At 46.5% G+C, this 15,095-nt stretch overlaps 1 protein-coding gene across 1 annotated transcript in view; it reads left to right on the top strand.

Moving 5' to 3' along the window:
- LOC120021152 (relaxin receptor 2-like) overlaps positions 1-15,095 on the top strand; it is a 148,460-nt gene that overhangs the window by 28,434 nt on the left and 104,931 nt on the right. The window contains exons 7-8 of the mRNA XM_038964791.1: positions 1,742-1,813; positions 12,143-12,214. Coding sequence (XP_038820719.1) covers positions 1,742-1,813; positions 12,143-12,214 — 144 coding nt within the window. The remainder of the gene's footprint in view (positions 1-1,741; positions 1,814-12,142; positions 12,215-15,095) is intronic.

The following is a 15,095-nucleotide window of genomic DNA, read 5'->3' on the forward strand; positions in this document are numbered from 1 at the left end:
TGAGACTGACACGGAGACAGAGACTGAGACTGACACGGAGACAGAGACTGACACGGAGACAGAGACTGAGACTGACACGGAGACTGACACAGAGACAGAGACTGAGAGACTGAGACTGACACAGAGACTGACACGGAGACAGAGATTGAGACTGACACGGAGACTGAGACTGACACGGAGACAGAGACTGAGACTGACATGGAGACAGAGACTGAGACTGACACGGAGACAGAGAGACTGAGACTGACATGAAGACAGAGACTGACACTGAGACAGACACTGAGACTGACACTGAGACAGACACTGAGACTGACACGGAGACAGAGAGACTGAGACTGACACGGAGACAGAGACTGACATGGAGACAGACACTGAGACTGACACGGAGACAGAGAGACTGAGACTGACACGGAGACAGAGAGACTGAGACTGACACGGAGACAGAGAGACTGAGACTGACACGGAGACAGAGAGACTGAGACTGACACGGAGACAGAGAGACTGAGACTGACACGGAGACAGAGAGACTGAGACTGACACGGAGACAGAGACTGAGACTGACACGGAGACAGAGACTGACACTGAGACTGACACGGAGACAGAGAGACTGAGACTGAGACTGACACGGAGACAGAGAGACTGAGACTGACACGGAGACAGAGAGACTGAGACTGACACGGAGACTGAGACTGACAAGGAGACAGAGACTGAGAGACTGAGACTGACACGGAGACTGAGACTGACACGGAGACAGAGACTGAGACTGACACGGAGACAGAGAGACTGAGACTGACACGGAGACAGAGAGACTGAGACTGACACGGAGACTGAGACTGACAAGGAGACAGAGACTGAGAGACTGAGAATGACACGGAGACTGAGACTGACACAGAGACTGAGTTGACACAGAGACCGAGACTGACCCAGAGTGGACCATTGTTCTACTAGACCGTCTTCTGGGCCTCTGGGTCATTGTACTGGATCAGGGGGCAGGGCTTTACACTGTACTGGGTCAGGGCTTTACACTGTACTGGGTCAGGGCATGACGTTGTACTGGGTCAGGGCTTTACACTGTACTGGGTCAGGGCTTTACATTGTACTGGGTCAGGGCATTACATTGTACTGGGTCAGGGCTTTACATTGTACTAGGTCAGGGCTTTACATTGTACTGGGTCAGGGCTTTACACTGTACTGGGTCAGGGCTTTACACTGTACTGGGTCAGGGCTTTACACTGTACTGGGTCAGGGCATGACGTTGTACTGGGTCAGGGCTTTACACTGTACTGGGTCAGGGCTTTACATTGTACTGGGTCAGGGCATTACATTGTACTGGGTCAGGGCTTTACATTGTACTAGGTCAGGGCTTTACATTGTACTGGGTCAGGGCTTTACACTGTACTGGGTCAGGGCTTTACACTGTACTGGGTCAGGGCTTTACACTGTACTGGGTCAGGGCATTAAACTGTACTGGGTCAGGGCTTTACATTGTACTGGGTCAGGCCTTTAGACTGTACTGGGTTGTGTTAAAGCTAGAAACATGTTTGTTTACCACATGAAAACTCAACCTCTGTGTTTTATTTTAGAATGAGATTGTGCTATTAATAATACATTTGCTGGTACCTGGTGAAATAATGTTGAATCTCTGTGCTTGAGTTGATGTTGTGTGTGTGTGTGTGTGTGTGTGTGTGTGTGTGTGTGTGTGTGTGTGTGTGTGTGTGTGTGTGTTTGTTTCTCATCTCAGGTTCCTACAGAATAACAGCATCCATACAGTCTCCACTCAAGCCTTCAGTGGACTCTACAAGCTAGAGAGACTGTGAGTACTGACATAGCTCTATCCACCGTATGTGGGCCTCTTTACACTACACGACTTATGTGGGCCTCTTTACACTATCCACCGTATGTGGGCCTCTTTACACTACACGACTTATGTGGGCCTCTTTACATACACGACTTATGTGGGCCTCTTTACACTATCCACCGTATGTGGGCCTCTTTACACTACACAACTTATGTGGGCCTCTTTACATACACGACTTATGTGGGCCTCTTTACACTACACGACTTATGTGGGCCTCTTTACATACACGACTTATGTGGGCCTCTTTACACTACACGACTTATGTGGGCCTCTTTACATACACGACTTATGTGGGCCTCTTTACACTACACAACTTATGTGGGCCTCTTTACACTACACAATTTATGTGGGCCTCTTTACATACACGACTTATGTGGGCCTCTTTACACTACAGGACTTTGATGACACAAACTAGGTCCAGGAGAGATTCTTGTGTAAAGAGACGGATCTAGATTAAAATCTCTCTTGAAGAGATTCCCTCCACACTACCTCCGGAGTACTCTCATACCTTCCTCTGAGTGTAAAGACAATAGCTCTCCCACACCACATATCCCCATGCAAGAATGACCTTAATACCAGTAGACAGCATTTTTTTCTCTGTTAGCCAAATTGAAAATGGAAATATCCACACATTTGTGAATCATTGCATTAATCAAGTGTGCAACTTTATGTGCAAAATGGTTTAGATGAGAAGCTCCTGTAAAGTTTGAATTGCTATCCTTATTTTGTTTGACTATATACTACGGTATTTACGGTATGCTAATGGCCACACTCCATCCAAGGAGAGTCTAAACAGAGAGGATGCAAATCTGATGTTGAAGAGAGCTAGATCTCACTAGACACATTTTATGAATGTAAATCCACCCTTACTAAAGACAGAGATGGAGAGAGAGAGAGAGATGGGGGGAGACGGAGAGAGAGGGGAGGGGGAGAGAGGGAGAGAGAGGGGAGAGGGGGTGAGACGGAGAGAGGGGGGAGAGGGGTGGAGACGGAGAGAGGGGGGGGAGGGGGGAGACGGAGAGAGAGGGGGGAGACGGAGAGAGGGGGGAGAGGGGTGGAGACGGAGAGAGAGGGGGGAGAGGGGAGACGGAGAGAGAGGCGGGAGATGGAGAGAGAGGGGAGGGGGGAGACGGAGAGAGAGGGGGTAGACGGAGAGAGAGGGGAGGGGGGAGACGGAGAGAGAGGGGGGAGACGGAGAGAGAGGGGAGGGGGGAGACGGAGAGAGAGGGGAGGAGGGAGACGGAGAGAGAGGGGGGAGACGGAGAGAGAGGGGAGGGGGGAGACGGAGAGAGAGGGGGGAGACGGGGGGAGGGGGGAGACGGAGAGAGAGGGGGGAGATGGAGAGAGAGGGGAGGGGGGCGACGGAGAGAGAGGGGGGAGACGGAGAGAGGGGGGAGAGGGGTGGAGACGGAGAGAGAGGGGTGGAGACGGAGAGAGGGGGGGGAGGGGGGAGACGGAGAGAGAGGGGGGAGACGGAGAGAGGGGGGAGAGGGGTGGAGACGGAGAGAGAGGGGGGAGAGGGGAGACGGAGAGAGAGGGGAGGGGGGAGACGGAGAGAGTGGGGGTAGACGGAGAGAGAGGGGAGGGGGGAGACGGAGAGAGAGGGGGGAGACGGAGAGAGAGGGGAGGGGGGAGACGGAGAGAGAGGGGGGAGACGGAGAGAGAGGGGGGAGAGGGAGAGAGAGGGGAGGAGGGAGACGGAGAGAGAGGGGGGAGACGGAGAGAGAGGGGAGGGGGGAGACGGAGAGAGAGGGGGGAGACGGGGGGAGGGGGGAGACGGAGAGAGAGGGGGGAGACGGAGAGAGAGGGGAGGGGGAGACGGAGAGAGAGGGGAGGGGGAGACGGAGAGAGGGGGGAGAGGGGTGGAGACGGAGAGAGAGGGGTGGAGACGGAGAGAGGGGGGGGAGGGGGGAGACAGAGAGAGAGGGGGGAGACGGAGAGAGGGGGGAGAGGGGTGGAGACGGAGAGAGAGGGGGGAGAGGGGAGACGGAGAGAGAGGCGGGAGACGGAGAGAGAGGGGAGGGGGGAGACGGAGAGAGTGGGGGTAGACGGAGAGAGAGGGGAGGGGGGAGACGGAGAGAGAGGGGGGAGACGGAGAGAGAGGGGAGGGGGGAGACGGAGAGAGAGGGGGGAGACGGAGAGAGAGGGGGGAGATAAACGCCACAAAAAATCACAAAATAGCAAAGCTGTGTTTGAATGTTCAGAGCTCGTAATACGGCAATCACACGGTATGGCGCCGGCATTTGACTTTCTACATGCAAAATATATATTCCCCCCCCCCCCCCCCCCCCCCAGTTAGGGTAGGAAAAAGCCCCCATGAATACTGCTGTTAATCTGTGGTCGCCCCGACGGTACGAACCTAACTATTGATTCTGGACCGTGGACAGTTAGGCTACTGCGAGCTCAGCGCCAAGGAAACAGGAGCGCTACCTCTGCTCATTCAGCACCGTCCTGAAGGAGAGAGCTGATAGAAAGAGGAGTCACACACCGCATAAAATAACCTTAAAGAATAGCCTAAGCAGCCCGTTCACTTGGACATAGTAAACCAAGACGACCCAATCCATAACATAAAACCACAACCATTTATCAATACCAAAACCAAATTAATAAAGTAGGTATTACTTGCCGTTGCAGACATCATTTTTTTATCACGTTCAGCACATAAAGTAGCCCTTATGGGGATCTAAAGTTTAAATGCAACAATATTTCAACATGCATTCTTTTCAAAGAGATAGCTAACAGCAAGTGAGCTGTAGTAAACAAAACAAAAATTCCATCCTCCAGTCCTTCTTTATGAAATGGGCAATAGCAGGGTCATATAGTTTGGCCTTTGATTTTTATATCTCACAGAGGTACTTTCTCCATTGAGATCAAAGCCAAGGCTGACAGTCAGACCGGTCCAGTGGTGTTCCTGCAGTAAGTCGTAAATCTGTTTCAGGGCGGAGAATGTCCTTTCAACTGAGGCATTAGACAGGGGAATGGTCAACAGCAGTACTCTCAGTCAGCCTCTTGGAGAAAGCGGAGGAAGTCGGCCGGGCTCCTAACATGTAAGTCAGACATGGAGTACATCACTGTGAGTTCTGTTTTGAGCCGCGAGAGATCAACGTGAGGCCCGTAGCTTTCCTTGAGACTTGAGAACGCAGTGTTGGGGAAGATTTCCCTATATCTGGTGAACCGCTGTGGGTCAATAAGGGCAAGAAACATAAGCCTTTTTGTGGTCCTTGAACCTGTTCTTTAGCTGAGTGAGACGGTTGTCGATGATCCCACGGTGTAGCTGTTGGTACCGGGCGCAGACTTCTCCATGCCTCTGTGCCCTCCACCCTCTCGGATCCCCGGTCTCAGGCACAGTGTCCTCGTAGATAGAGTAGAGTTTCCCTTTTTCTCTCTCCATGGTGCTGTAGAATTCATCGAACCTGGACAGGCAGAAATGCATGTAAAACTTCCTTATTCTGCAAAAATCACAAACAGCATGTCAGAGTACGCAAAGATGGAGTTGAATGTGGATAGCAGGAAGCAGAACTTGAAGCTTGTCACGTGTGTAATGTGTCCATCTGCGCTGTGAACTGTGTCTTCATCAAAGTCATCATCCACAATATATTCAAAGGCTCTCTAGGAGTTCCTCCCTCTTATCATACACAGTGCAAACCAAATGTGAGGAGTTCCACCGTGTTCCACCGTGTTGGAGCCACTCTGGGTAGTCTTCACTGGCATATTTCATTCAGTAGTTTTGTGCATTTGAATAATCTTGAGAAAAAAGCCACTGAGATCTTACACTCTTTCAATTTTGCGGCACCTTGTGACATCACCAGATTAAGGGTCAATGGGATCCGGTGTCAAATACCCTTCTAGGGGGACTGGGGGGCATTCCTCTCTGTGATATATTGTTTTTAAGAAATAAGTGTGAAATGTTTTTTTCTTGTGAATTTTGAAGGGAAAACACATTCAAAACTTTCCTGATAATTTGGTCAATATATCCCAACCATAACTGAAATACCAATAATTTCTGTATTACTTAAAACTGTTGGTCTAACTCTAACAGTTCAGAAAGTATACACGCTTGGTCATTTGTTTGTAGAACGACTGTGAGAAAGCCAGTTCTGGGGTGTGTTCAGTTCCATTGAATGTTTGCAACATTGCGTAACGGCTTGTACTGAACGACACATTTCTCCAAAAATGTTCTTCAACTTTCTTGAACAGACTTTTAGGTAGCCTACATTTGCTCTGTTTGGTGGGTATGGCGAGTGTGGCTTGAAGTAGAGGTTTTCACGGGTCCAACAAACCTGAAATTATGAGATCTGAGGTTTTGTCTTAGATCTGGGTCGGGTCTGATATAATTTTCACGGTTCTCAGGTATCTGCAATTAATATGTATTTACCGACTGGACCCGATTGGACCCATCCTCTGTTAATTTAATGTGTGAGGTGATGAGAACTGCATAAGCTTGTTATCTGTGTTAGCCAATGGTAACTTAATAATAAGTATAGCTTACAGCATGTCCAGCTGAAACTGGTTTCGGATGCTCACCTCAAATATGCCTGCTGCTGAAGAGAGAGAGAGCGAGTGAGAGGAAGCTGGCCTAAGCTACTGTTCATTGAGAAGATGGAGGCCTTTTTCATTGAAGTAAAACAAAAGTTAGACAAAAAAAATCATGGCCTCGTGAAAAGAAGTAGACAAGTTGTAATATTGTCACTGACAAACATGAGAAAACCGTTGGCGCGGCCAAATGGACTGTGTGTGTGTGTGCAACTCTGTGTGTGTGTGACTGTGTGTGTGTGTGCAACTCTGTGTGTGTGTGACTGTGTGTGTGACTCTGTGTGTGTGTGACTGTGTGTGTGTGACTCTGTGTGTGTGTGACTCTGTGTGTGTGTGACTGTGTGTGTGTGTGTGTGTGACTGTGTGTGTGTGACTGTGTGTGTGTGACTGTGTGTGTGCAACTCTGTGTGTGTGTGACTGTGTGTGTGCAACTCTGTGTGTGTGTGACTGTGTGTGTGCAACTCTGTGTGTGTGTGACTGTGTGTATGCAACTCTGTGTGTGTGTGACTGTGTGTGTGCAACTCTGTGTGTGTGTGTGACTGTGTGTGTGCAACTCTGTGTGTGTGTGACTGTGTGTGTGCAACTCTGTGTGTGTGTGTGACTGTGTGTGTGCAACTCTGTGTGTGTGTGTGTGACTGTGTGTGTGCAACTCTGTGTGTGTGTGACTGTGTGTGTGCAACTCTGTGTGTGTGTGACTGTGTGTGTGCAACTCGCTATTCAGGTTTCATTGAATTTTCATATGTATTATCATTTGTTTTATCATTATTGTTATTGTATAACATTATTATTATTATTATTATTGGTATTATTATTATTGTAGGCCTGTTTAAGAATCTAAACCAGTGCAAAAAGTGTTTTGTTTCATTTTGTTGAGACATTTTCGATGGCTAAATTAAGTTAGAACTGTCTTTTAAATGTTGTGCTCATTAAGATAGGTTAAAAATAGGCCTGTTGTGAAATAAATATAGGCCTGTTCAAAACTTTTATGAAGGTTTAAAGCAGTTCGTTATTAGGCTTTATTAGGTTATCAGGCTTGGCTACTGCTAGGCCTATGAAGGCAGTGCACACCGCCGCTCCAACTGACTCCTACAGTTGAACTTGAGGTGACGAAGAATGTTTTAGACCTCCCGGAGTTACTCCTTTAATCTAACAATATAATGCTTATCTTTATCCCAACAATATTCTGAACGAAAACAGTATGAATTAGCTTTGTTCTGAACGCCTATAACTGTATGTCAGTAGTATCCTTTCTGACAGGGATAAAGATGTCAGTGTTGGGAACATTGCTCCGGCATTCTCTCAGTCTCTCTAGGGCTTAAGCTTCTGATCCTTTACAGATGTCTTTTTTATATTAATATTATACAGAGGACGCCTAGACCTACATACAATGGCCTGATGCATTTACGCACAAATCTCCGACAGAATTAAAAAATATATATATCTTTATTTAACTAAGCAACTCAGTTAAGAACAAATTCAAATTTTCAATGACAGCCTAGGAACAGTGGGTTAACTGCCTTGTTCATGGGGCAGAACAACAGATTTGTACCTCGTCAGCTCAGGGATTTGATCTTGCAACCTTTCGGTTACTAGTCCAACGCTCTAACCACTAGGCTACCTGCCGCCCCAAATGAACCGTGAGGTGGACAATTATTGTTTTAGGAAAGTAAAAAACAATAAACCAATAGGCTATACAGTTCTGAATATGCTACACATAGTTTTTTTTACATTTGTTATTGGCTGGTTTTAAAGACACGTGACTGTGGATCATTTGGCCATTATCGCTTGTTTATTGATGGTGGTGGCAGCGCCCAGGCAAACTTTTTATTTCTTTTTCGGATTGAACGCAGCCCTGGTGACTTTTCTACTCCAAAATGTATGAAAATAAAATTATGGTGACTCCATTAAAATAAAATGTTCTACTCCATCCGAAAATAAAACGTTCTACTCCATCCGAATAACATATTGGTCCATATTATCAGGCTGGTGTGTTATTTTGCAATACCCATGATCACCTGTAGCCCAACAGATGCAGCAAAGTGGATATAAATAAATATGCCGAAGCCTGCCAATCTGTATTTGTGCTAATCATTAGCTAGTACTTCCCAAACTTAGCTAGTACTTCCCAAACTTTTTCAGTCATGATCCCCTTTCATCATGGGGGGAACATCCTATCCCCCCTTACCTCCTTACCTCCCTCAATTGAATGAACTGCTAATATGATACACAACATAGGGTATGAGAATATCTTGACTTTACCTTTTACAGTACATACAAACACCAGTACCTGGTTTCCCTTCCATATTGAAATCAAGAAGACAAAATGTGTAAACGAGAAATAAAGCAGCTTACTGCACTGTCACATGCATCTCTTTCCATAAAGACTACAGTAGATATCAATATAATGTTGGTTTTGGAAGTATTCTCCGGGTGATTATTAGGGTGCATAAACATGATGAGTGCTTTCCCGCCCACAATTTTGGCCTTCACATTTGTTTTCTTAACATAAATAAGGATAGGTGTGCTGCTGCTGGTGGTCAGTCTGGGAGAGGCAGTCTGCTCTCTGACTGGGGAGAGGAACAAGCTTGCTGAGGTTCAGAGAAACAGCCCTTCTTTAATTCTGTAGCCTACTAGGAACCAGATGTTTCATAGTTTATAATACTACGAAAGTTATTTATGAACTCACAAAATGGAACCCGTTATAACAGTTGTTTTTCACGCCAGTCAGTTGAGCAATAGAAACCTTCTTTATTTGAAAAAATATTATTTTCTATATTATTTTTTATTCTTGCTTATGAATTGACCATGTTAAATGTGAGAGTACTTCTTTATTTGTTACAAGTTAGCTCACAGAGTGAAGGGTTTGTTAAGAAGAGAGAGGAGAGAGAGGGAGAGATAGAGAGAGAGAGAGAGAGATAAAGATAGAAAGAGAGAGACAAAGTTAGAAAGAGACAGAGAGAGACAGAGAGAGAGAGGAGATACAAGCCTTGCGCAACTTTTTTCCCTTCACAAACAACGGCCTCTGAGGACTGGGCCTAAACCAAAAGCATAATTGGCAGCGGTGAGATTGATAAAATTAGGAATTGAGTAGTACTGTGTAGTGTAAAGCCACAAAAAGCCAGTAGCTACGGTGAGGAAATCATTACCAATCCATCAAATTCGCCTAGGGCTGTGGCGGTCACAGATTTCGTCAGCCAGTGAGAGGAACCAGGCTATGAGGGGTGGCCAGTCCTCTTCTGGCTGTGCCGGGTGGAGATTATAACAGAACATGGCCAAGATGTTCAAATGTTCATAGATGTTGTTCATAGATGACCAGCAGGGTCAAATAATAATAATCACAGTGGATGTCGAGGGTGGAACAGGTCAGCACCTCAGGAGTAAATGTCAGTTGGCTTTTCATAGCCAATCATTCAGAGTATCTCTACCGCTCCTGCTGTCTCTAGAGAGTTGATAACAGCAGGTCTGGGACAGGTAGCACGTCCGGTGAACAGGTCAGGGTTCCATAGCCACAGGCAGAACAGTTAAAACTGGAGCAGCAGCACGACCAGGTGGACTGGAAACAGCAAGGAGTCATCAGGCATGATAGTCCTGAGGCATGGTCCTAGGGCTCAGGTCCGAGAGAAAGAAAGAAAGATAGAAAGAAAGAGAGAAAGAGAATTAGAGAGAGCATACTTAAATTCACACAGGACACCGGATAAGACAGGAGAAATACTCCAGATACAACAGACTGACCCTACCCCCCCGACACATAAACTACTGCCGCATAAATATTGGAGGCTGAGATAGTAGGGGTCAGGAGACACTGTGGCCCCATCCGATGATACCCCCGGACAGGGCCAAACAGGAAGGATATAACCCCACCCACTTTGCCAAAGCACAGCCCCCACACCACTAGAGGGATACCTTCAACCACCAACTTGCCATCCTGAGGCCGAGTATAGCCCACAAAGATCTCCGCCACGGCACAACCTAAGGGGGGGCGTCAACCCACTCAAGTGACGCACCCGTCCTAGGGACGGCATGGAAGAGCACCAGTAAGCCAGTGACTCAACCCCTGTAATAGGGTTAGGGGCAGGTTTTTTTTACTAAACCAGCACTGGCCCAGGTTGACTGCTTGTCAGTGCTGAAGAGCAGACAATCCAAGCACAGCTTCTTGGCTTGCTCACACCCAGTCATCCACGGATAGCGCTCATAATTGTTGGCTTGAAAATACCTTTCAAATCTCTTTCCTGGCAGTGCTGGTGTTGGCCTTCCACTCTATACGACATTTAATTAATCGTTGGAATGTAGTCTTCAAAAAGGGCAGTGGTAACAAATTAGCCACCACATCCTCCTGGATAACACCTGCTGCTGCAGCCATTGTCACACAAACCACAACAAAAGCTACCTCAAGTGTGGGAAAACTGGGTTTCTGCTTGTAATTGCGCTCTCAGTCAGTAGTGACATGTCTCCGGCCTTTAACCTTTATTTAACTAGGTCAGTTAAGTCAATTAATAACAAATTCATATTTACAATGACCGCCTACCCCGGCCAAACTCTAACTCGGACTACGCTGGGAAGAGAAAGGAGGATGTTCCTCATCTGATTATCTGTTTGTGTCTTTGTTGTGTAGAAGGAATAATGTTCAGTAATATTTTTTTATATTCTCTCTGCGCTCTCTCTCTCTCTCTCGCTCTCTCGCTCTCTCGCTCTCTCGCTCGCTCTCTCTCTCTCTTTCTCTCTTTCTCTCTCTCTCTCTTTCTCTCTTTCTCTCTCTCTCTCTCTCTCTCCCTCTCTTTCTCTCTCTCTCTTTCTCTCTCCATCTCCCCCCCCCCCCCCTCAAACATACACTACCGTTCAAACGTTTGGGGTCACTTAGAAATGTCCTTGTTTTTGAAAACACCAGTCTCAACGTCAACCATGAAGAGGCGACTCCGGGATGCTGGCCTTCTAGGCAGAGTTGTAAAGAAAAAGCCATATCTCATATTGGCCAATAAAAAGAAAATATTTAGATTATCCCTTTAATTTCCAACACACACTGAAGAGATTAAATCAGAAAATCATAAACAATTATTGGAACGATTAAATAGAATATTTATATATCCTCACTGCTTAAACCAGACTGTATGTCAGCTGTAACCTACAGGTTGTAAATAGAGTATAGGGCTGCGTCCCAAATGCACCCAATTCCCTACATAGTGCACTACTTTTGAAAAGGGAAGGAGAAAGGAAGGAGGAGGAAGGAGGGAGGAGGAAGGAGAAAGGAGGTAGGAGGGAGGAGGAAGGAGGGAGGAGGAAAGAGGGAAAGGAAAGGAGGAAGGAGGCAGGAGGAAGAAGGAGGGAAGAGAAATGAGGCAGGAGGGAGGAAGGAGGAGGGGAAGGAAGGAGGAGGGGGAGGAAGGAGGAGGGGGAGGAAGAAAGGAGATGGGAGAAAGGAGGGGAAAGAAAGGAGCGAGGAGGAAGTAGGGAGGAGGATTTTTTCGTAATTTATTTTTTATTTAACCTTTATTTAAGTAGGCAAGTCAGTTAAGAACAAATTCTTATTTACAATGACTGCCGATGCTGGGCCAACTGTGCTTCGCCCTATGGGACTCTCAATCACAGCTGGTTGTGATACAGCCTGGAATCTAGGTGGAAGGAGGGAGGAGGAAGGAGGAGAAAGGAGGATGTTTCTCATCTGAGTATCTGTTTGTGTCTTTGTTGTGTAGGAGCAATAATGTTCAGTAATATTTGTTTCCCTCTCTCTCCTCCCTCCCTCTCTCTCTCTCTCAGGTTTCTCAGTGAGAACTCCATCTCATCTCTCAGTCCGGGTGTGTTCAGTGATCTCCGTAATTTATGGTGGCTGTGAGTACAGAGCTGGTACACTGCATACACACACACCGGCGGATTTGGGCCGTTCTGCAGTGTAGACAGTAAAAGAAACCAGCTGAGTCTGTATCACCATATTTCTCTTTTATTAGACGTTATCACAGAAGAATGCAGCTCAGAATAATCCATTTGATCACATCAAAAATGATTAGAAACTCCTCTTTGTTTTATATCTTTGTTTTGAAAGTCCAGAGGTTTGGAGTTAAAATCCAAGGTGGGGGTCATATTTTAGCAGAACAGCGATAACACATTGAATTGCATGTCACCGGAAGAAATGGCAGCAGTTTTACCTGGACAAAATGAACACCTTACGTGAGAATGCTATTCTTTAACTACAGCTCAGCGTTCAACACCATAGTACCCTCAAAGCTCATCACTAAGCCAAGGATCCTGGGACTAAACACCTCCCTCTGCAACTGGATCCTGTACTTCCTGACGGGCCGCCCCCAGGTGGTGAGGGTAGGTAGCAACACATCTGCCACGCTGATCCTCAACACTGGAGCTCCCCAGGGGTGCGTGCTCAGTCCCCTCCTGTACTTCCTGTTCACCCATGACTGCGTGGCCAGGCATGACTCCAACACCATCATTACGTTTGCAGACGACACAACAGTGGTAGGCCTGATCACCGACAACGACGAGACAGCTTATAGGGAGGTGGTCAGAGACCTGGCCGGGTGGTGCCAGAATAACAACCTATCCCTCAACATAATCAAGACAAAGGAGATGATTGCGGACTACAGGAAAAGGAGGACTGAGCACACCCCCATTCTCATCGACTGGGCTGTAGTGGAGCAGGTTGAGAGCTTCAAGTTCCTTGGTGTCCACATCACCAACAAAATAGAATGGTCCAAACACACCAAGAGGGCACGACAAAGCCTATTCCCCCTCAGGAAACTAAAAATATTTGGCATGGGTCCTCAGATCCTCAAAAGGTTCTACAGCTACAACATCGAGAGCATCCTGACCGGTTGCATCACTGCCTGGTACAGCAACTGCTCAGCCTCCAACTGCAAGGCACTACAGAGGGTAGTGCTTATGGCCCAGTACATCACTGGGGCTAAGCTGCCTGCCGTCCAGGACCTCTACACCAGGTGGTGTCAGAGGAAGGCCTTAAAAATTGTCAAAGACCCCAGCCACCCCAGTCATAGACTGTTCTCTCTCCTACCGCACGGCAAGCAGTACCGGAGCGACAAGTCTAGGTCTAAAAGGCTTCTCAACAGCTTCTACCCCCATGCCATTAAACTCCTGAACAGCTAATCAAATGGCTACCCGGACTCAATCAATCAAGTTTATTTTATATAGCCCTTCGTACATCAGCTAATATCTCGAAGTGCTGTACAGAAACCCAGCCCAAAACCCCAAACAGCAAGCAATGCAGGTGTAGAAGCACGGTGGCTTGGAACAACTCCCTAGAAAGGCCAAAACCTAGGAAGAAACCTAGAGAGGAACCAGGCTATGAGGGGTGGCCAGTCCTCTTCTGGCTGTGCCGGGTGGAGATTATAACAGAACATGGCCAAGATGTTCAAAATGTTCATAAATGACAAGCATGGTCAAATAATAATCAGGAATAAATGTCAGTTGGCTTTTCATAGCCGATAATTAAGAGTTGAAAACAGCAGGTCTGGGACAGGTAGGGGTTCCATAACCGCAGGCAGAACAGTTGAAACTGGGACAGCAGCAAGGCCAGGTGGACTGGGGACAGCAAGGAGTCATCATGCCCGGTAGTCCTGACGTATGGTCCTAGGGCTCAGTTCCTCCGAGAGAGAGAAAGAAAGAGAGAAGGAGAGAATTAGAGAGAGCCAAGATGTTCAAAATGTTCATAAATGACAAGCATGGTCAAATAATAATCAGGAATAAATGTCAGTTGGCTTTTCATAGACGATAATTAAGAGTTGAAAACAGCAGGTCTGGGACAGGTAGGGGTTCCATAACCGCAGGCAGAACAGTTGAAACTGGGACAGCAGCAAGGCCAGGTGGACTGGGGACAGCAAGGAGTCATCATGCCCGGTAGTCCTGACGTATGGTCCTAGGGCTCAGTTCCTCCGAGAGAGAGAAAGAAAGAGAGAAGGAGAGAATTAGAGAGAGCCAAGATGTTCAAAATGTTCATAAATGACAAGCATGGTCAAATAATAATCAGGAATAAATGTCAGTTGGCTTTTCATAGCCGATCATTAAGAGTTGAAAACAGCAGGTCTGGGACAGGTAGGGGTTCCATAACTGCAGGCAGAACAGTTGAAACTATTTGCAGTTGAAACTATTTGTTGAAACTATTTGGACTATTTGCATTGTCCCCCCCCCCCAACCCCTCTTTTACGCTGCTGCTACTCTCTGTTTATCATATATGCATACTCACTTTAACCATACATATATGTACATACTACCTCAATTAGCCCGACTAACCGGTGCCTGTATATAGCCTCGCTACTGTATATAGCCTAGCTACTGTTATTTTTCACCGACTTTTTACTGTTGTTTTTATTTCTTTACTTATCTATTGTTCACCTAATTCCTATTTTTTACTTAAAAATCACACTGTTGGTAAGGGCCTGTAAGTAAGCATTTCACTGTAAGGTCTACACCTGTTGTATTCGGTGCACGTGACAAATAAACTTTGATTTGAAGTGTTTCAAAAACACATGATTTTACATGTGAAATGTCACGTGAAGTGAAAAAACATGTTTTTTTTATAGTGAGTTACCGCCTACTGTTTTCCAAATATTGGAAAAATCTTTAAATGTATTTATACAGCAGAACTGTATTTTGTCAGTAAATATACAACAATAAGTACGCAGAAAAAATCAATAAAATAAAATAATTTTCAATGCTTTTTTTACAGGAGAATTTTGAATTACTTTCT

This window comes from Salvelinus namaycush, chromosome 26 (assembly GCF_016432855.1).
Source record: "Salvelinus namaycush isolate Seneca chromosome 26, SaNama_1.0, whole genome shotgun sequence".
NCBI lineage: Eukaryota > Metazoa > Chordata > Actinopteri > Salmoniformes > Salmonidae > Salvelinus > Salvelinus namaycush.